At 38.4% G+C, this 23,486-nt stretch overlaps 1 protein-coding gene across 1 annotated transcript; it reads left to right on the forward strand.

Moving 5' to 3' along the window:
• The first annotated feature begins 3,105 nt into the window (after positions 1 to 3,105).
• fbxl16 (F-box and leucine-rich repeat protein 16) lies at positions 3,106 to 19,274 on the forward strand. Its single transcript, XM_074695895.1, has 7 exons — positions 3,106 to 3,493; positions 12,937 to 13,648; positions 14,294 to 14,536; positions 14,638 to 14,903; positions 15,073 to 15,157; positions 15,297 to 15,360; positions 18,129 to 19,274. Exons 2-7 carry the CDS (start codon positions 12,944 to 12,946, stop codon positions 18,275 to 18,277), a joined length of 1,512 nt encoding a protein of 503 aa, XP_074551996.1. The 5' UTR covers positions 3,106 to 3,493; positions 12,937 to 12,943; the 3' UTR covers positions 18,278 to 19,274.
• The last annotated feature ends 4,212 nt before the right edge of the window (positions 19,275 to 23,486 follow it).

The raw sequence follows: 23,486 nt of genomic DNA on the forward strand, positions 1-23,486 counted from the left end.
CAGAAATAAAAACCTGTAGTACATCAAAAATTCTGAAAAGACTTTACAAAAACCATATCATTCAAAAATACGCATTGGAAAATACTTATTAATAGGTTTGACACATTACACACTTAGTTCAAATTCTACTTGCAATTATATGCACTAAATAACTTTGTGACTTTTTTGCTGTTTATTTAATGAGATGAGAGGGGTAGGTCTCAAAAAGCTTAAGCTTCAACCTACACCCTTTCGGATTCTCTTGGAAATTCTGAAATTTTGAAACTATATTTTGATCTCTGTTAATTGCTTCATGTTTTGCAAGAGAACCTAAATAAATTTCTTTCTTTCATAATCAATAGAAACAAAAAACAGCATAAATATAAATGCAGGTGTTAAATTGATTAAATGTCAAATACTTTTTTTTTCCTTTATGGAGAATTTTCCTGTACTATTAATACTTAAAGATGATTTTTCTTACTTCATGCTGCATTCCATGCCATTCAGAGTTCCCTGTCTAAGAAAATGTAACTGTTTTACCAACTTTCTTTAATATTAAACACTTGAAAAAAAAAAAGGTTGAAACTAGATAATTAAGTGTTGGTTAACAGATAAATAAAGCTATAAATAATAATGATAATAAAAGTAATGATAAGAAACGAAATCTTGGCCATACAGTGTGTGCCAATAGTGAAATTAGCGATTCAGACAGGAAACGTTTTTTGAACCAGGCTGTAAATAGGTTAATTTCTGCTTTGAAAATAGCTCTTTTTGACTTCGTGTGTATGTGACTTTCGGTACTCCCGGAGCCAGCCTCAAGCGACCAGAGGTTGCTACTTGCTCTTAACAAGGCGTGTGTTCGATTTGGAACTGAATGGAGATCACATCTTCTTTTTAACACTACCAGACAACTTTTTACCGGGTACAACGCAATGTTGTGAGGTATTTATAAAAAGTTATGTAGCACTATTGTTTGAAATGTGACAACAAGCAAACATAAATGTATACCTCCAGGTAGGAGATTGAACATCTGGTGACCTGGTGTGGCAAAAATAACCTTCAGCGTAACGCTCTGAAGACATCGGAGATTGTTGTAGATTTTAGGAAAAGTGCAGCCTCCCTCAGCCCTATCGCCATCCTTGAATCCACAGTGTTCACTGTGGAGTCTTTTCACCTCTTGGGGACTATCATCAGTCAGGACTTCAAGCGAGAACTGAACATCACCTCCTTCACAAAAAGGCCCAGCAGAGGATGTACTTCCTATGGCAGCTGAAGAAGTTCAACCTGCCAAAGACCTTGATGGTGCACTTCTAAAATGCCATCATAGAGTCCATCCTCTCTGGTATGCTGCAGCCACATCCAAAGATAAGCAGGGACTGCAGCACATCATTTGCTCTGCTGAGAAGGTGATCAGCTACAACCTACCATATCTCTCTGACCAATACACCTCCAGGACTCTGAGGTGTGGAGGTAAAATTGTGGCCAACCCCTCTCACCCTGCACACAGATTGTTTGAGACTCCCCCCACTGGTATGAACCAGACTCCCCCCATGAAACTGATTTTCTTATTAATTACAGTAACTCCCACTGAACTTTAAATTGCAAAGCTCCACATTGCACCTTGTATCCTTTGTTTCTCATTATTATTATTATTATTATTATTATTATTATTATTATTATTATTATCAGTAGTAGTAGCAGTAGTAGTAGTAGTAGTAGTAGTAGTAGTAGTAGTATTTCTTCTTTCTTCTTCTAAAAATATTCTTTGATTTGGTATATTTTTGTACATTTTTATATCTTACATCTGAACTTTTTCTATTCTATTCTATTTAACAGTGTATAGCTTGTAATTCTGTACTATTAAGGTATTTGCTCAGTTGCTGTTCACATTAGCACTAACACACAAAGTAAAATGCTTTGTATGTGCAAATGTACTTGGCAATAAAATCTGGTTCTGATTCTAATTCTGAAGACATCTAGCTCATTAACATGAAAAAAACCTTACAAACCAGCCAAAGAATGTACAATTATATATTATGTAAAATTATGTTTTGTATATTGTATAAATTATTTTTAATTGTTTTTTTACACTGAAATAATGCACATTCTTTTTAAAAAAAAACTTTAAAAAGTAAAACCTTCCCAATGTGTAAACTGTAATAAAAAATAGAAATTAAAAAAAGTAATATAAAAAATGATTATGAAATATTTTTGTATATTCATTTTTTTATTGTGACACTTAGCCATTTATTCCCTGTACCACTATCCCGTCTTGTGGGAATCAATAACACGTCACTTTTTATTCATTTGTTTATTCATTTATTTTTAGGAAACTGGCATTATTCATTTCATTCTGCTCAATCGCATGTTCAATCTCCTTTTTATTTATTTATTTATTTATTTATTTATTTATTTATTTATTGATTGATTGATTGATTATTTGTGTTTGTGTGTGTGTGTGTACAAATGGCTAGGCTTGAAAAACTAGCTTAAAAAAAACTGATGCATAGCTTTCTGACTGTTTCTTCTGGCAGTTTCTAATTGTGGGGGCTGAGCGAATTGGTATCTATTCTGGTCCATTTTAAAAGTACTGAAATATCCCTTAAACTAATAGACATTAGAGACTACAAAAGTGGATTTGTTACAAAAAATGATCCCTGCAGTACAAACAAGCTTTAGAGACCAAAACTGATTTTGTGACAGACTTCAGACATCTAATTTTTGCTAATGAACCACCCCCCTAGTGGACACTTTGGGAAAATGCAGGTTTATTGCAACTCAACATTGGCTCCAAAGACAATGAGGCTGTTAACAATGATCCCTTTGCTCACCCTCAGTTTAATGATAAATCTACTTTTCTAAAACAGGTAAGGGACCTTATGTAGCTTGTATCATCCATGAGGCTGCCACCTTGGTAAGCACCTTTCAGCTTGCTTTCAGAGGGATGTTAGTCAATGACGTCAAAAATTATAAACTGTCTTACGTATTTTTTTGCGGTTTATCTTTGATTTCAGCTTGAATGTACTGCAGAACAATCAGAATCTGACGCTGTTACATAAGACGCAGACAGAGTGGCTCTGTACTCAGCGCTGCGCCAGCTGCCCCCAGCTCTGTCTCTTTAAATGAGACAGAGCTACTTTGCGTGTGTGCCTGCATGTGTATGTGTGTTTGTGGAGGAGAAATTGCGAGATAGTGAGGGCCCCTCTGTTGTGAAGGGGGACTAGGTGATAGAAAATAAGGCCGACAACATATTTTGTAAAGATCTGAACGATTTGGGGGAGGATATATTTAGCTCTCCCTTTCGATTGACCGATTTTGGACCCGTGTGCTTTTCTTGTATCCATGGGCTCGGTAGGCGCATCCCTCGCCCCCCAGTAGGACATAGCGGGCAGGGCTACCTCGTAATAATTATTTATATCTCTCCGTGCCGCAACGTTAAGAGAAACGTGATCGAGAGGAAACGATAACAGTATCCTGTCATGGATTAATGCTCGAGTAAATTTTCATCTGAGAGGTAAGATGTATGGCGCAAAACAACAGGCCGGAGGAGGAGGATGTGTATGGGTGCGGAATGTGTGTTGCATGTCTGTGCTCTTGATAGGCTCTGTCATAGGATGTCGGGTTATGGCAGCAGCATCCACATTGCGGCTCCTCCGCTCACACTAGGCGGAGAGGTTTCGAGGCGATGTGGGTGAATGGCGCTGGGTATTCCAGCTCTTTGTGTGCACAAGGAGCTTTTATGAGACAAAGCTGATCAGCCGCATCGAGCTGCGTATTATTAACAAACATAATGACGTCAGTGTCTGTCAGTGACGTAACCTTTGAGTTCTCAGTCATGCAGCAATTTAATTTCTTTCTCTTTGGTCATCTTTGAAGCAGGCGTAGCACGTATGTTGCTGTTCGTCACGGTTCCCTCCTTGGTGCTCTCCGGTTTTTTTTTTCGGTGTGCGTGAGCCCCATGTCATTGGTGTATTCCTTCTAATGTAAGGATGGCGAGTGATGAGTCAATGATTACTCCACAACATACTGGCAGGGGCGTAGCAATCATTTTGGAAGTGAGGGGGGCTGATGTAAAAAAGGATTTTGGAGGATATGGTAAAGTTAATTTATTCTTTAGTTAACTTTTCTGTTATTACCAATGACTTATTAAGGCTCAGGACACATATAGATTTATTCTGTCATTAAATGGTTGAACTCATGAATTAAACAATCTATATCAAAACTTTGACACATTGTGATTCAGATTTGTTCACTGTTAGTCACTGTTTATCAAAATGCCATAAAGTAGTAAGTGACACTATATTGAACTTCAGGGGGGGAAAGTTCTGATAAAAAGGATGTTTGAAAGTCAGAAGCACACAAAATTGAAATGACAGGGGAGCAGGATTACTACAAAAACTTCAGCAAAGCATCATCATCATCCAGATGTACGTCATATCAGTATCGACTACATCAGCACATGGGATAAGAAAAACAATGACACAAAATTCAGGAATGCTGCACGATTCGGTAAAACTGTGAAATTTTTAGTATATAGGGCAATATTGCCATTTGCAGGGGCGCAGATGGAATTTTTGAGGGGGGGTTCTTTACACAGCAACTTAGTGGGTTATTTTTTCCAATCTATGCCTGAATCAAAATATGTAATATTAAAAAACTGTATATTAACTTAAGTGTAAACAACATGAAATTTAAATGACAGAATTCACACTAAAACGAATTCCCAACTGAGCAGCCGAAACAAATTTATTGTCTGTCCCTTCTCGCTCTGTCCTTACTTCTTCTGTCTGTATTTCCTCTGTCTCTCCTTCTTTGCTTGTCTTTTTCTACTGCGGTTGGCCCCTGAAGATCCTCCCTTGACTGACTAGGGCCTGCCCCACTGTCATCAGGAATATTGACATTTTAAATCTTATAATTTCACTTAACAGTTGTTTATTAAAACAACATTAAACATAAAAATCAATATTTAAAACTATTCACCTAAAACCTAATTGTTACTTTCAAACAAGCTATTAGCTACACTCAAAAAAAACAACATGTATGTTTGTTCAATCAGCACAAGTAAAACATGTAGCTTCTACTATATTATTTCATGTTGAGTGGTTAAATCTGATTAAAACATGTTGTTTTAGCATGATGTGCAAAAACAAGATTGCTTTATGTTCACTCAATCTCAGTGGTTTAGATAGGAATCCCTTCATCAACACCTCTCCAGAACAGGAGGTGGCAGTAATGTGCAAAAGGCCTTATTCATCAGAGAATAACTTGGGCATCATTTTGAAGGGTACAAGTTCCCAAGAAGCTGGCGAACAATCCACTCGCTGTCACCAGGGGTACATCTGGACATAACTTTGTAGACTTTTGTTTCTATAATTGGTACAGACTAATTAAGTAATTTTTGTCGTGACAGCTCATTGAAACCATGAGTGAGGAGGGAAGCCAGTGCATATGAGACCCTACTGTGCATTTAGATGATACTTGACGGGCACGGACCAACTGTCTGTGCTCGTTGGGCGCAGACCGGCTGTCTGTGCTTGTTGGGCTCTGACTTACTGGCATGGACTGACTGGGTTTGTGCTCCATTGGCATGGACTGGTGGTTGTTGCTCCAGTATGACCCAGCCCATATACCCAATGATTTTTACATTCTGTTTGATGTTAATAAAACAATGTGTTGCCATTTTTAACCTCAAGTGTTTTAAGATTACACTACATGCAGTGGTGCTCACACAGCCTACGTTGCTTTTGTCTAAAGCAGTGTTTCTCAATCCTGGGGTCCTGGGTCCCCCTGCCCTGCATGTTTTAGATGTTCCCGAATCCATCACACCTGATTCAAATGATCAGCTCGTCATCAAGCTCTGCTTGAGCCTGATAACGAGCCATTCATTTGAATCAGGTGTGCTGGAGTAGGGTAACATCTAGAACATGCAGGGCAGGGGGTCCCCAGGACCGGAATTGAGAAACACTGGTCTAAAGCAACATACAACGTAGCGCAATGTACAGCAAGGTCTTATATCCACTGTGTACCCTCCTCACTCACCGTTCAAATGTCTTACCTTAGTGGATATGTTGAAACAACCTTTAAAAATTAAGTTAGACCCACACATTGCATAATAACGCCAATACTTTATGTTCACACAACATAATGACAACTAGTTGGTTTAACAAACTGAGGTCTTGCTAAATGAAAGAAATTAAACCAGGTGAAAACAACACAGTCAGGATTAGTTTAATTTACTTGGTTACTTTTGTTGGAATATAGGTGGCATGATGAAATCATGTTCATCCAATTAATTACTTTTTTGAGTGTACAACAAAACACGTAGCTACTGTTTACATGAGTAGCATGAATTCTATGTTAGGCTGGTGAAATTCATTCAACTTTCTGAGTTCGAGATCCGACTTTGAAGGTGTTCTGATTAAAGTTTTGACTCAGAGCACCAAAATTCTGACATACATGTATATTATGAATGCACCTAAACACCAGACTTGCTATGTGGGCTGCTGTAAACTAGTCAAACTGACGGAATATTTATTCTCAGTTTTACCGACGATGTTTTGTTGTCTTTTGCAGGGAAAGTAGGGGGGATGGATCAGGGTCACTGTAACTCTGACAGGTTCAAGTAAAGGGGACAAAGGGGGACGGATACAGTAGCTGGGGTGGACATCTCCCCTGTGTTAGCTACGTCCCTGTACACATTTCCCTTTAGAAACTTTGTGATTTTGCAAAGTTTCTACTGATATTCTGTGCTAAATAACAAATCACGTAATAAGAATGAAGGTTATTTTAGAAAATATGGAGTTGACATTTTATGGATTGCAAATTATTGTTGCAATAAATTCATGACTTTCAAATTTTAGTCCTCAGAGTTTTAAATTTCTTTTCTGAAGTCAACAAATTCAAATTACTCTTTACAATTTGTTCCCACTTTAGTTTTGTAAGAGTACATAACTGATCTTTGTAACTAGTAACTTAACTTATTCAATTCAGGTTAATGTTTTTATTCCACTTTTTCTGATGATAAAAACAACACAGCTTTTTGAAATATTTTTTTTCTTCAGGTCTACATGAAAGTCAACAATTTGTATATTAATTTGCAAAACTAAGTACATGAAAAAAAGCTAAATGTAGTGAATTTCTATTTGCCAAAGGAGGAGAAACAGGACTATGGCCTGTGGTTTAAGGGGTAACTACATTCTAAAATGTTTATTAGGATGATGATTTGAAAATCCCTTCTTACACTCTGCACTGCTAAAAAGCAGAAGGTTTAACCACTTTGATAATATTGGAGTATCTAAATTGCTTGTATTTATTTTTTTTAATAAGAAATTTAACAGAGAAGGCTACCAAGGCCTGTTTTATTTAAGCACGTCTATTCTCTCATAGTTTCTCTGCTGTGTTGCCATAATGGTAGATGCCTTTTGCAATTGTTAAGATGAAACTGGGGGATGAAACACTGAGATATGATCATGGCTGACCTTTTTGGGTCATTTCTGATTTTAAACACTTCAATTAACTAAGTAAGTTCTTCTCCCTGCCAGCATAAGCATTGCAAACAGCGTGTGCCCTGTAGTAGCCTACACCCTTAAAGGCCCTATGAGGAGTCTATAAGTGATATTGGAATAGTTTTCCTTTCAAATATTTGTCTGTTCATATTTAACAATTCGAAATGATATTTTAAGCACCAAAATCAGTTTTTCTTAATGCTAGTTCTCACTGTGCATGAACAGCCTGACCAACCCATTGACAGCACAAAGACCGAGAGTCTCTTTGATGACATGATGACAGATGGCAAAGTTTAGCAATGAGAAGCAAGATCTTTTCTTTACAGGTGTAAGTTCGATCTGTTAAATGGTTACCACAGGTTCATTGTTACAGTCACTACTTTTCATTTCTCCCTTTGAAAACCTAATGTGGACAGATGTGGTCTTCAAATGTTACTAGTGTCGAGTATAATGACATACAGTCACTGGAAAGGGCTGCATGTCTGTACAGAAATACAGAAAGTCGCCCGTATCATCCCCTAATTAGCTGCATTTTAATGGCTGGTGAAAGCAGGCTGGTGTGGTCCAGTACTATGTACCACTCAAAGTTCCAGAAAGAGAGGAGAGAGTACACACATTTGTGTCTATATTCATTTAAGTCACACTTTGAGAGGGAAAACAATCTGCTAAAGTTATATCACTCTAAATAACACTTTGTCTCCTCATTAACTGTGTCTAATTGTTCCAAAAGTTTCTCTGAACTATCCGGACTGTGCTTTGATCCATGCTGGATGGAGCTGGGCTGCTTTTCATTGCTAGTTAACACCAGCATGAGCTTCCATCAACCAGCCACAGCTTATCCAAACTCTGTGTATGGGCTTTTTCCTGAACAACACAGAAACTAAAGCAACACGTAGAAGTGTGTCACTATAGAGGGATTATTTGTTTCTCAACAACGCTGGATGCGCGCGCAACTGCGGAGTATGACGTGGAGGAGCTAATTACCAAAAATAGATTTTTTAAACTAAATATTAACACTTATACAGATGGTGAACAGCTCCCAGGTTTGTGAAAAAGCAGTGAGTGGACAGAAGAAACCAGCAAGCAGACAGATATTATGTGGACAGATGTTTTTAGCAGAGGAGAGCAAAAACATACCCAGAGAGTAATTTAAACACACAACTGTCACTGGATGCTCATCACTGCATTATTCGTGGACACACTTACTAGACTGTGACAGACCAGGACGTAAACGTGTGTCAATAAGCCAGAAACCTTCCCAGACCAAAAAAGCACAGACTGCTGAGTCTGAGACCTGGTTCATTACAAAAGAACCAGAAAATTACATCCAGAGTTAATTTACCCGCAGACATCACTGGTGTTTCAGTGCGAAGTGTGACCCTGTTAACTGGTGACTCTCGGCTGTTAATCACAAGCGGCAACCTCCGGTCTAAGAATATGAGACAACGTAGAAGTGCTAAAATCTGCTGTTTCTGAAGTGTTCGCTTAAGGCTGGCTCCGGAAGTAGCAGAAGTCACATACACACCAAGCCAAAAAAAAGCCATTTTTGAATCAGAAATTAACCTATTTACAGCCTGATTCAAAAAACGTCTCCTGTCTGAGTTGCTAATTTTACTACCAGCACCCACTGTACGGGGGTGATTTTTTTTCTAACACGGCTGTTCAGAGGATATTAAGATCGCGAGCTCCCCCAATAAGAGGCACAGCTGAGGGTCACATGACGGCCGGCGCCCTATGGCTGTAGGCGAAGCCCTTGCCACTACCAATATCGTCGAGACTACGTCCATGTTTTATACAGTCTATGGTTAATCACTGATACTGACGACTTTGAGTCACCAGTTAGCATGGTCGCTACAACTAGAAAACACCTGCTGCTCTGTGACAGACAAAACTTTCAACATTACCTCTGTTGTAAAGTATTGTTTCTAAAAATTGACCATGAAACAACTGTACATTTTTATGCTGAAAACAGGTTGAATTCAGTGATTTTAGATACACTAAGTCGTCTGAATGAATGACTGGAGCTAAGCTCTGCTTCCACTGTCAAGATGCGTGCGCAGCTTTATGATGACGTAGGCTGATAATCCTTCTATACTATTTGAATATACTATACTTTTGTTATTTTGTACTTCAGGCTGTTAGCTTTTGGAATTACAATCTCACACCTGTCAAGAGAAGACAGCGATGAACATCATCAGGCAGGTAAACTTAAAAAGCCTGATGATGATCACAATGGAGGGGTCAACAACAGCAATAGTTTTAGTAATAATACAGTGCCAGAGTAAGATTTAGAAAAGAATAATGCAGGGATTCAAATGTAGAAGAGTGATCGGTACCTCATCCAATTCTCAAAACATATCCCATTTTGTTGACACAATTTTTCAGCTCAGCGTTGTTATCTTGTGCCTCTTTTTTTTTTTTTTTTACATAAAACTGCAGCTGCTGGATTGATTTAAGGTTTCACTGTAGGGCATATTGTCATTACCCAGTGCTTGAGTCTCCATGCAGTTACCATCGTTTTGGGACAGTGCACTTGTACTTTTTGACTTTGCCTCATCTGTACCCACAGCTACTATCTTTGCCTCCCATACACTAAGAGGTCTTTGTATGTGGCCAAAGTATCATCTGTGTAGACGAGGTATGCAGTGTTAATTAGAGAAACACTAATTAATCGAGCTGATTAATGGCATTTGAAATAATTAGTATCTGATTCATGGCAAACTGAGTTTCTGCAAAGATGATTCAGTTTTGCTTTAATGTCAATACATTTTAAAATAACCAGTTAAAGTTTGAGCTTTGAGTCTGAGCTTTAAAATATTAGGGCATGGCTGTCTGATACCAAGCTGTGCTTTAATTCAGGGGAAAAGGGGGCAAACCAAATTCCACCAAGGATAAACCTCTTGGAATTAAAGCACATGATTTGGTGAACTATTTAGGATGTATGTGAGACTAGGGCAAGTCAGCTCCTACTGAAGTCAGCCAAATCATTTAATTCTTGGCAAAAATAGCAATTGGTTGTTGGATAGATTAAAACTTAAGACTCAGCTGGAGCATTACTTTGTTTTGAGTACGAGCAAAAGTCTTTGGTTTCAATCTCCAAACATCAGTACTCAAGCCTGAATAACCAAAATCAGGGAAATATAGAAATGACCTCCTAAAGTACAAGCACGATGCAGCATTTTTATTTAAAAAATGTTGTCCCTCTTCACTGATGGTTGCAAAAGTAACTTTCCTAATTTTTTTCTCGACTGATAAGGTATAGAGCAGTGATTGGATGAATGGGTTCATAATCGATAATATTTTTGCATGTAGTTATAAATTCCTTAATCAGTCTTAAAAATAAGAACCACGGGGATGACCAGAAATGTTTGTAGAAATCAACAGGGAAGCCATCTGGACTCTGCCCCCTGTGGTTTAGCAGACTATTTTTTGTATACTACCAAATTCTCCTGAGATTGATGACTTATCTTGAGCGTTGAAGTGTTCTTTGGTTAAATATGATAGGTTAGGATTAACTGTTTAAATGTGGTGATAATCAGAGGTACAGTTCTTTGTAGAGAACATCACAACAGTGTCCTAAAGATGTTCTTTTCATAGTCTGATCTTGTGTCTTTGATGGTTCTCTACAGGTTGGGATTGGAAACATTTAACGATACTGGATCATACTTTCTTAGTGATTGCTCAGCGAAACAACTTTGAGTATGAACTAATGCAGTGGCTTGTGGCTTGATATTGCTCAGTCTATTTTGTTTTGCTCACAGAAATTTAATCTCATCAGCATTTACACATTTTAAAGTGACAGTGTTCTAGTTTTAACTGTAGAACCCATTACTAGCTCTGGTTGCATGCACAATTTGTTAACAAAGTACTGTGGTGTGCAGTGGCTTGTCAAGATATGTAAGGTCTTTACTCTTTACTCTGAAACACCGGCTGCTCCATAACTGTTGTTTTGTCAGAATTTAGTTGAACTTGAGTCCACGGTGGGCTAATGTTTCTGACAACTGACCAGAGAAAAAGTTTTATGCTGCTTAGAGTATAAATTCAGAGTTTTAAAAAACATACTAACTTTTCTGGATGAATAGAACTGAACGCCGCTTCTGCTGTCAAAAGGTTTGATTACTTAATGATGATGTAAGTTGTTGAGGGGTCCAAGGGGACAAGTTTAACATAACTGTGTTATACTTTAATGTTTTCTCAGTGAAACTGCTTCGAGTGTGAATGAATGCAGTGGCTTGTGACCTGATATTGCTTTGTCTATTTTGCCAGTAGTAGCATACGCTTTGGTCAGCAATTGCTACAGTCAGCCGAACTAAAAAATTACTGTAGTCCTTAAATGCTTGGAGCTTCTTTTTCTTGTTATTTGTCTCTTTTGAGGTTTTCAATTTAATTCTGAGGCGCTGACCAAGAAATGGGACTTCACTGATTGTTTGTTGTTTTTAACAAGCAGTAGGTACTGGTCTAAAATATGAAAACTATGAAAACACACACCAAGGCAAAATAAACCCTGTACTTTTACAGCAATAAAAACACATTTACAGCCTGGTTTAAAAAACGTCTGGGGTCTGAATAGCCATTCACTTTATTGGCACACACTGTACAGGGGGTGAAATTTCTTTCAAACTTAGCAGTTTAGAAGTTATTAAGATCACCATTTTGTCCAATCAGTAGTACAGCTCTTGTGACTGACAGGTCTGACATCCTGTTCGTGAGGAGGAGCAAAAACTGCCTCTTGAATTCCAATATGGCCCTGGCCAATGAAATGCTTTATTACTCTGTTTCAGGAACAGATGTGTAACGTCAAAGAGACGACGTCAATGAATCATATAGTCTGTGGTTTTAAGACTGATTCACTGAAAGCTGTATAAATAGATACATGTGCTGTGAATGGATGAATGTGAATGTAAAGCACTTTGAGCAGTTAAAAAACAGAAAGCATGGTATAATCAACTCTATGTATCATTTACTGACATTCTGCAGTGTGCTGAACTGCATTGTCATTACAGTGGGTTCCTTTTTCAATATAAAAGACAGAATTCAATTTTCTTTCAGTGGGGTTTCATGAGGTACTTTTTTAGCAGTAAGTATGTTACCACAAGCAGACCCAAGTTGGCTGTTAAGAAACTGTCCAGAGAATCTTAATGGGACCTAAACTTCTATTTACTACAGTCAGAATTAGCACTATCATAGAATTTGGCTAATATTAAGAAACCCCAACCCAAACACTAATGTCAGTGTAAGCCTACATTACATTTAGATATTCTTTTAGAACTGTCTGTTGCCATCAGAAACCCCTTTTTTTGCATTATTCCCAAACCCAACATATACAGATCCTTTCTAGCCAAAAGTTCCAGGAGCTAAATGGTTCAAGTTTTCATCAAGGCCAGAAATCTCATAAATCGGACTAATTACTCCATATGACATCTGTCTAACCAAGTACTTTCTCTTTCTCCAGGTTCCAAATGTTGAACATGTCCACCCCGAGTGAGCTGAAGTCTCCCTGCGTGACTCGCAACGGTATGGTTAAGTTGCCCCCCAGCCAGCCCAATGGTCTGGGTAGTGCAAGTATCACCAAGGGGACACCTGCTGCCAAGAACCGCCTCTGCCAGTCCTCCTCTGTTCCCTCCATTCTGCCCCCTCCATCATCCTCCCTTTCATTTCACCACCACCACCTGGACAGCCCTGGGATTCCTAACTCAGCAGCCTCCCTCCTGGGCTCTGATCTGGAGCCTGGAAAGCCTTTAGTGGGCTTGAAGCCATCCCTTCGTCAGCTCCCTCCTCTCACTCTACCTAAACCTATGCTGCTGGAGCGCCAGCTTGTCTTGGATGAGAAGCTGCTCAACCGATTGCTATGGTACTTCACTACAGCTGAAAAATGTGTGCTGGCGCAGGTGTGCAAGACGTGGCGCAAGGTGCTGTACCAACCCAAGTTCTGGGAAGGCGTAACACCCATCTTGCATGCAAAGGAGCTATATACTCTGTTGCCTAACGGGGAAAAGGAATTTGTCAGTCTGCAGGCCTTTGCCCTGCGTGGCTTCCAGTCCTTCTGCCTTGTGGGTGTGTCAGACCTGGACATTTGTGAGTTTATCGACAATTACCCTCTGTCCAAGAAAGGTGTCCGCTCGGTCAGCCTTAAGAGATCCACCATCACAGATGCTGGTTTGGAGGTGAGTCAGAAAAAAAAAAAACAAAGTTACTCAATAAGTTTTCCTGACTGTGGAATCATCACGTTGGAAATGTCGATCAAAGTTTTGGAGGATAAAAGCATTCCTAAGTCTGCTGAGGGTCATTATGGCTATTTCAGAAACCAAGTGGTTTCTGTGAAAAGAGCCAGAATATGATAGTAGTATTTGTGTACAAAACTACATAAATGTTACTGTCATGTTCCCCTTTGATGATACTTTAAAAATTATTTATTTGTGATTTGTTTTAACCTTGTTTATCTACCAGGCCTTCCATTTTTGCTTGCTACATTTTTAATGCAGCAAAACTTATGACTCCTAAGTGCACATTTTTTCAGTTTTAGAAAAGTCAGTCAGCACTGTTCCTGTTCAGAGGAAGACCTGTGTGGATGTAGTTTTTACTGTGATGTGAATTTGTTTTGCTGATAGAATTTGGGTTTTTAAAACTTATCCAAGAGCCAGTGGTTATTCAACCTTCATTTTTTTGTGAACTGGCAAAATATTTGTGACAGTGGCTCTATTGGAATTCTAATGTTTGCATTCAAGAATCTCAACTAGCAGTGAGAGATGTTCTATTTAATCCCTGTCAGAACAAGGGTCCGGTACCGTTTTAATTTCTCTATCTTGCAGGTGATGTTGGAGCAGATGCAGGGTCTGATGCACCTTGAACTTTCGGGTTGCAACGACTTCACTGAGGCCGGTCTGTGGTCGAGTCTAAATGCCCGGCTAACTTCCCTGAGTGTCAGTGACTGCATAAATGTGGCAGATGATGCCATTGCTGCTATTTCCCAGCTTCTGCCCAACCTTTCAGAGCTGAGCCTTCAGGCCTACCATGTGACTGACACGGCCATGGCATACTTCACAGCCAAACAGGTAGGCTGTGGAAACAACTTTAAGCTTTGTTGTTAAAGTTTAGGGTTTTCAATGAGTGATGCCTCAAGAGCAATACATTTAAAATCACCTTTAACCAACAGGGCTACACCACCCACACGCTGCGACTTCATTCCTGCTGGGAGATAACCAATCATGGTGTGGTCAACATGGTTCACAGCCTTCCCAATTTGACTGCCCTTAGCCTCTCTGGCTGCTCCAAGATCACCGATGATGGAGTAGAGCTCGTTGCTGAGAACCTGCGTAAGCTCCGCAGCCTGGACTTGTCTTGGTGCCCTCGGATCACTGACATGGCCCTGGAGTATATTGCATGTGACCTCCATAAACTGGAGGAACTGGTGCTGGACAGGTCAGTTTCTTTTTGTGATTATGACATGAAAATCACCCAAAACATGTCTTAATTCTGTGGAAATAGTAAACTCAAAAAGGAAGTTTAGTGTCTCATTCATAAATCTAAAAAAGGGACAGTCATTGGTTATTTATTCAGGGGAATTTCTGCACATTGTGTCTTCTTGTAGGTGTGTGCGAATCACAGACACTGGCTTAGGCTACTTGTCAACAATGTCATCATTAAGGAGTCTCTACCTGCGCTGGTGTTGTCAGGTAACAAAAACACATCAAAAAGCACACATTTGATGTATAAGTTATAGGAAAATGCTTTTCTTACCACACAGTCACAATAGAAATGTAAACATTTTTAATGGAGTGTTTTTTTTCAATAACTTTTCTTGTAAAATTGCAGGTGCAAGATTTTGGACTGCAACATTTGTTTGGAATGAGGAGTCTTCGTTTACTGTCTCTTGCAGGTATGCTTTATTTCCCTATCTGTCCCATCTGGCCAAGGACCACAACAGCAATCACTCAATTTTAGTTGATAGTGGCCAGTTAGTTTAACTATAGATCCAGTGGCGTGGCGTGGAGATTTTTTTTGAGGAAGCCAAGTGAGACAAAGCCTGTTATCTGGTTATCTGTATTTTTTTTTAGGGAGTGGGGTACATAAAAGGCTATGTTGCAGTTTGTATCGCTATTTCATGTAACGGACCTGTTAGAGTGCCCAGAGAGCGCTCGTTTTACTTACTTTGAACACCGACACACGCCCTTTAGCTCTCCCACCCTCACTCACTCATTCACACATGTACATTGTCCTCTTGACTTAGCTTAAACATCTTATTAATTCATTCAACCGCCCACTTAGACACACAACCGGCCGCTTCACGCACACTGCTAATGTGCTAACCTCCCTGATTTCATTCAGTGGTTCGATGATGACGATACTGTGATTTGATTGGTTTGAGGCCAAAGACGGGGTGGCTTCCCTTGGCACAGTCTTGGTCAATCACAGATGAGCAGTGTCATGACCACGGCCTCATCTGATTGGTTAATCATTCTTGTTTTTTTTCACCAAGGGATGCCAACTCAGCTTGGCTTCCTTGCGGACAACAGCGTGCAGTATCGTATTTTCACCACGCATTCGCCACAGAACATTTACGAGGGCGCTGTTTTACACATTGTAAAATGCTCAATAACTAGAGGAGAGGGATAAGGAAGAGATGACGGTGACAAAACACAGAAGAAGTATCGAAACTGTTAAAAAGGAATATTTTCATTAAATCACAGCTACAGTCTAAAAAAAGAGAGGAAGCATGGCTTCCCTTGGCCTCCGGGAGAAAACGCCACTGTATAGATCCCTTTACTGCTTGTAAATGGCTACAGCTGCACGCGGTTGAAAGACGTGGCCAGTTGGTGTAACCAATAAATGTTAAATTGGTGTGACCAGTGTTTCTTATAAAATCTGACATTGTGCAGAAAAGTTACTATGAATATGATTTCAGCACTTTTCAGAAAAAAAATAAAGTAAAATAAATAAATCTAAACCAATTAACCCAAAACTGCAGAGAAAACATCGATGTCTCCAGAAAAATGACTTACAGCAAAACCCATATTATCAAATCTAGAAATCATGCATTTTTGATCAACTTTGAGATGATCTTAACAAACAACTTATTTCATCAGTATACTAGCATAACTTCTAGAAAGGCAAACTTTTTAATACTTTTCATGCTGTTATGAAATTTGACAATTTAATAAGACAGATTCTTTACAATGAGAGAAATGTCATATAAAATACTATGACACCAACTGGCATGAAAACTACACATTTAAATAAACATCTAACATGTTTTTTTAAACTCATTTCAAGCATAATTTTGATTTGGACGTCACACCAACCCTTAGTTGTCACTGTTCTATGCACATTTTGGCATCAAAAGTAAAGTGGTGTACAGTGGTTTGTCAAGCTATGGCAGGAGGTTAACCACCAAAAAACCTAAATAACATCACTTTAACGAATGATAAACAGGTTTGACCGATGGTTTCCAATGGCCATGATCCTGACAGAATTTAGTAGAACTCGGTTCCTCGGTGGAAAATTGCTTCTGACAACAATATTTTTTATACTGCCTACAGTTTTAATTCAGAGGTAAAAAAAAAAAGAAAAGAAAAGAAAAGAAAAAAAGTGAGCTTTTCTACACTACCTCCATTGTCAAAAAACTTCCTCAATTAATAATAATGCACTGGAAAAAAATGAAATCTTATCAGGTGTTTTTGTCTTATTTTCAATAGAAAATGTCTTTTTAGACTTAATATGAGCCTCATTCACCTGATCAGTTCAGAAAAATGTCTTGTTTCAAGTAAATTAAAGACTAAACTGAGGTCTGAATTGCTTGTAACAAGTTTTAAAAAATCTACCAATGGAACAAAAAAAAGTTACTTGTATTAAGACATTTTTCTAGTTTTAAGCAAATTTTCGAGCAGTTTTTTTTCTTGTTCCAAGCAATTCTGACCTCGTTTTTGTCTTTAGTTAACTTGAAATAAGACATTTTTCTGGTCTGACCTGTTAAATGTGGTCTATATCAAGTCGAGCTGCACGGATCACAATTTTCTGGCCGATCACCGATCTTTAAAAAGCCTAATCTGCCAATACCGATTTTCGCTGATACCGATTTTTATTTTGTATAACTGACAGCATATACCTTCAATGTTCCAATCTTATTTTATTAAAAATCATTGTACAATACCTATGAAAAAATTAAATCTTTATGTTTTAACTTAAACAATCAATAAAGTGTCCTGAGTTTTAGTTCTCAGAGCAAAAAGCAACAATGGCTGTCTGTCAGACCTTCCTGGAGGCATATAAGAACAGTTTCATATGTAAGGATGGGCCGATCACCGATCCCCAATCACCAATCCCCGATCCCCCCAAAATCAAGGAAATCGTCGCCAATCGATCAGGATCGGTGCATGTCTAATATCAAGTATAAAAGACAATTTTTACTGAAAATAAGATAAAGGCACTTGATAAGATTTCTTTTTTTTTTGCAGTGTATAAGCTGTAAAGGGTTCAAAGGGGATATGTATAAAAAAAATAATATGAGCCGCCAAGTTTTTATTGTTTTTTTTTCACAATATATTGACATTTTTTGACACCATGGTGATCAATGCAATCAAACTGTGTCATAGAAGTATAATACCAATTCATAAAGCTGAATGTTTCCCTTCCTGCCATGTTCCTCAGGCTGCCCCCTGCTGACTACCACCGGTCTGTCAGGCCTCATTCAGCTGCAGGAGCTTGAGGAGCTGGAACTGACCAACTGCCCTGGAGCCACTGCCGAGCTCTTCAAATATTACTCTCAGCATCTGCCACACTGCATGGTCATTGAATAACACCACTAAGCCCTCTGAACAACCGACCAGTGATTCACCATAATTCTACCTTCTCCCTCCTTACTTTTCCTCACTCTTTTCTCAAATTCTAGCAAAGAGACTGAACTGCTCCAACTGTACCATGTTGTTTCTCGATACCTGCCCCCTGTCTTCTTCCATATCCCATTGAGTAGACTGAACCACAGACAGATAGAAAGGCAGGAAGGCAAAAAAATGGTACATGCCAGGCCCAGGACGGTGGGATAGCGTTTGAGCTTCGTTTCAGAAGACACAGGAGGAAAGAGCTTGGTGTGGCAGCAGGTTTCTTTTTTAGAAACAACAAAAGGCCTTTTTTAGGAAGTGGGGTGCATTTCTAAAGACACTAATAATCATTTTTGAGCTGGAGGAGTACGACAGAGGGTAATATGTGAATACAGTTACAGCATGGAGGAATAGAAACAAAGGGAAACAAAGACTTAAAGCTTTGAGGTGGTATGGCACTCTCACACATGGGCTCATAACTTGTAAACACACACACAAATATTGTATAAGTGAAACAAATGTTAGTCCTCAAGACCATGAGTGCTGATGTTTCTATTTTCCAACACTCTGTGTAATATAAATGCTGTTATTCTTTTATCAGAAGGAGTTAAAGGTTAAGTTTTCTCTTGTTTTAAGAGAGACTCGAGATAACAGCTGGAGAAACGGGAATCAAGAGGGAACTAAAGATGCAGCTCATAAAGTGAAAAATAGGGATGGAGCTTCTCTCTCTCTATCTCTCTATCTATCTCTATCTTCAACTCTCTCTTTCTTTTAACCCTTCGTGTGTGAAGTATGTGACATGGACTCACATCTTCTGATTTTAGGACATATTTCTCCTTTTATATGTCCAACCATATTACCCCTTCACACACACACACACACACACACACACACACACACACACACACACACACACACACACACACACACACACACACACACACACACACACAAACACACACACACACACACACACCAGAAAAACGGGAAAAAAATGGTTACAGTTTACAGTGTTGAAGTTTATCAGCTCATTGTTTCAATTTTTCTCTTTTTTGTCATTTTACAATTCCTGAATTTGCAGAATTATGGGATAAGCTGTTGTATTATGCGAGTTTTGGGCTTCAAAAAGGGAAATGGGCAAGGCAGCTCAACAACGGCAAAAATATTACACTTTAATGTGGCAGCTTTTCTGAAGAAGACCCACTGCTTTTCTCTCAAATATAAATCCAGTAGACTCATGGATAAAAATCAAGAACATTATAAGGCTTAATCTGATAATTGGGTTAGATTTCTGAAATAACAGAACATTTTCAGGAGAATTGTAAGTCTTAAAACTTTTTGGTGATGTTTGCCCAAATTTAGGATCTTCTCAACCTTATTCATTCCATCTTTCCTATACAAACTCAAGCAGGTGGATTATGTTTTCTTTGGTGATGCTGTCTGTAAGGCAAAGAGGTACTCCAGTATTAAAATAAAGTATTAACAATGTCCACTAGAGGCCAGAGTCAAACCGTAACAGGGGCTCAGTGCCCCCTGTAACATGGCAAGATAAATATTGAAATGGCTGGGTATGAAAGTAGGAACATTTTTACAGTTTGTGCATGGTCCTTTAATTACATTTTCTTTCAAGGTTACGTTAACCCCATGTCATCCTTCAAAAATAAGTAAACATGTCAGTGAATAAACTTGAGAGGCTGCAATTTTAGAAAGATTATGTTACTTTTAAACTTGTTTTAGCGTTGACAACAAGAGAGGATGGATACGTTTGACTTGGACCGGGAAAACTGATGGAGCCTGTTTTGGGGGAGCAGGAAAGTGGGGTGGCAGTGGAGAAAGTTATGCCTAAAATACGGTGGCCCTAAAAAGCAAAACACGTGAACACAATAAGAAAAGAAAAAGAAAATGCAAAAATAAAGGACAATGAAATGGCAAATAAATAAAATAGATAGATAAGAAAATTAGAAAAGTTTAAAAAAAAAGAATGTAAAAACAAAACAAAGAAAACATACAAACTAAAAGGGAATTCAATCAAAAAAAGGGGAAATGGAAAGGATTGTTTTGCATTTTCTATTTTGTTTTTGTGCTCTCCTTTTGGTTTGCCTTCTCTGTTTCGTGTTTTTTTTTTTTTTTTTTTGTCCAAAGGTTGCCTATTTTCTTGCACTTTTCTGTTTGTTTGCCTTCTCTGTTTTATTGTTGTGTTTTTTTCCTTCTTTTTTGTTGTTGTGGTTTCATTTCTTTTTTGGTGATAATTCTTTTATTGTTTCTGTGATTTCTTTTTTTTTATTGTTGTAAGGTTTTGCACTTCAGGGTCACCGTACTAAAAGGATGAACCCAGTGTCTTAAAGATCAGGTCCTGTTGCAAAAGTCTTAAACCTCAAGTCTGCGGCACTGTAGCTAGAAAGTTAATTGCTGGGATTGGGAATGCTGCCATCACGTGTTCAGAAAGGACATAAAAGGACCAGTAGAATACTGATGTAGACCAGACTAATTTCAGAAGAAGTTGAATGCAAACTACTCAAACCACATATTTTTCAAAGCCATAGATTCTCATATGGACAATGATTAATGAAAAGAGACATCTGGTGGTATTTTTGACTACAGGTGACGAGGAAAGACTGAACGTTTCCCACCAAGTGTTTTATTTAATATGGAAATAAGTTGTTGATGTTTCAAATTTCCTTTTCAGCTCTGGTCCTAATGTAGAGGGAATGAATGAGCCCAACAATGAGCCATTGTGCTGCTTTTTGCTTTTTGTCTGTCCTCAGATGTGCTGACTGCCAACTGAAGGTATTGGAAAAGTGTCAGCCAGTATTAGATAGTGCCAAATGCATCTGGAGCAGCACATTAAATGTTGCTGCTTGCCTGTATATGATTGCTGACTACACTGAAGTTAACAGAGTGTGAACCTTACTGACATGGCAGACCATGCATGTGTTAAGTTGGTCTGTGTATTTGTTTCGAGAAGGCTCATTTTGGAGGTTCTGAAACTCTTCATTGTACATAACTGTATTTATTTATTTATCTATGTATTTATTTAAATGGATTTCTTGCTTATTTACATGATTTATTTATTGAGAAGCTTTCTTTCAAAGGATTTTGTTCAACGGACCTTGCTTCTTGGGCCTGCAATGGCTAATGCATTGAGTACTAGGTTGATTTGCAATTAATAATTTATGACGTTTCAGAATCTTAAGTGAAACAATTCAATTACTACCATTAAAAATACACTCTTTTAGATAGACATCAGAGACTAATAACATCATTAAGACTGACTAAAAAAAAGTTAAACCATAATGCGCAAAGTGTATTTTCTTCTGCGCATTTGTGTGTCATCTTTGTATTGCTGTTTGGTCCATTATTAAGAATAAGGGGGTAACCGGGGTGACAAGTTATATTTACTGTCATTGTCTTGAATGTGGTAATACAGAGTATGCTACATAATATAAAAGCAGGTGACGTCTAAGATTGACCCCCTGTGGTGGAAGAGCAATGTTTACATTATCTGCTAAGATGGCAAAGGGTTACATCTTAGAGCTGTTGCTGCAGAAGATGAGAATTCATTGGAAGCTTATTCGTGACAAAGCTGCTGAGAAGTAAAAAAGATAAATGTGATACGAGCCAACTTTAACACTCGGCCTTCATCGCTGGCTTTAAATAAAGCTTGAGATTTGAAATGATAGCGTGCAAATTTGTCATGTCTGGTAAAATCCACTTCGGTGGAGCTTGATATTGCCCTTATCTTTACTACAGGGGGATATGGGCCTGTTTGCACCTTTGTTTTGGTTTGTACAAGCCATGGATTTCATCTATAAATCAGGCAAACTACATCACAAGACTTGTGTTCTTTCATCCTCTGTGTTATTTTGAATGCAATAATGATTGGGAAAAGAAACATGTTTATATCCCATACAAATATAAATAATTAGAGGCTGTGAATACTGATTTGGAAATGTTATAGTTTTGCCCAGACATACTTAAATTCCTCTATTCCGACACAACTGTTGCACAAACCTGTCTGTGGCTGCCTTCTCATTTAATGACTCCCTGTTTTTGGATCTCTGCTGCTCTTTCAGCATTTTTGGTGTCAATAAGCTTCCAAAGGATTTTAATGTAAGTTTACATATTTTGAGCTAGGACTTGCACTGTCTGCATTTCTTGGTTAATGACGACTACAGCAAAACCTTTCTGATGTACATTCTCCAGTGTACTTTTTTTCTAAAGAGAATAATTCCTGTCACTTCTACCATTACCAACAGTCTTTGATCTTTATTTGACACCATTTTGTTACAATCCTTGTACAGCACAATTTTAAGTAAGCAGTAAAATAAATACTGACAGCTTACTGATAATGTTGAAAATTGCAGAATTTGTGTGCTGTTTCAGTTTCAGTGTTTTAGCTCTCCTGTGCCTGTAATCATCTGACTTTTGTTTGAAGACCATCTTTGCACTGATGACCAGCAGCTTTTGTGCTTTGGTACCTGCAGATGTTTTAGATCATTTAAATAAAGGATTAACTTATACCAACATCACAACAACAAGTCTGTGAACGACAAGGGCCAAAACCAGATGTGGTGAGTTAGAGATTTGGATTTCTAAGGGGAAAAAAATGGGCAAGATTAGGTTTACAGCTGCTTTTGAGAATACTTGACAAGCATTAAGCTGACAAAAGTTATGCAAAATTATCTGTTACAACATTAGAATATTATTCACTCGTGTTTTTTAAGACAAAATATTTGATTTTGAGCTGTGAACAGTGAACAGGAAGATGGAGGTGTACAGTGGGAGATTATGCATGCTGGACAGGCACACACAACTTAAAATACACATTTTTTTTTTGTTTGCGTGGGCAAGCTGTGCCAGAGAAGTGAGACCTTTTCCCGAGTCAATTTACCTTTTTATAGAGGGATTATCAGTCTACGTCATCATAAAGAGGCGCTCGACCGCAAAAGTGGCATTTAGCTCCATTCATTCAGACAAGATAGCGTTTTTAAACACTAAATTCAACCTGTTACAAGCATCAAAATGTACAGTTGCTCTGTGGACAGCTGTCAAAAACAATACTACACAATACAGGCAACTCCTGTCAAGTTTCGACCGTTACAGCGCAACCGGTGTTTCGGCGTTAATAGCGACCATGCTAACTGGTGATTTTCAGCCGACGGCAGCCATGATTAACGGCCGTGAGTCA

The sequence above is a fragment of the Halichoeres trimaculatus genome, unplaced genomic scaffold (assembly GCF_033239565.1).
Source record: "Halichoeres trimaculatus isolate MK-OKI-2021-1 unplaced genomic scaffold, fHalTri1.1 fHalTri1_scaffold_20, whole genome shotgun sequence".
In the NCBI taxonomy this organism is placed as follows: Eukaryota; Metazoa; Chordata; class Actinopteri; order Labriformes; family Labridae; genus Halichoeres; species Halichoeres trimaculatus.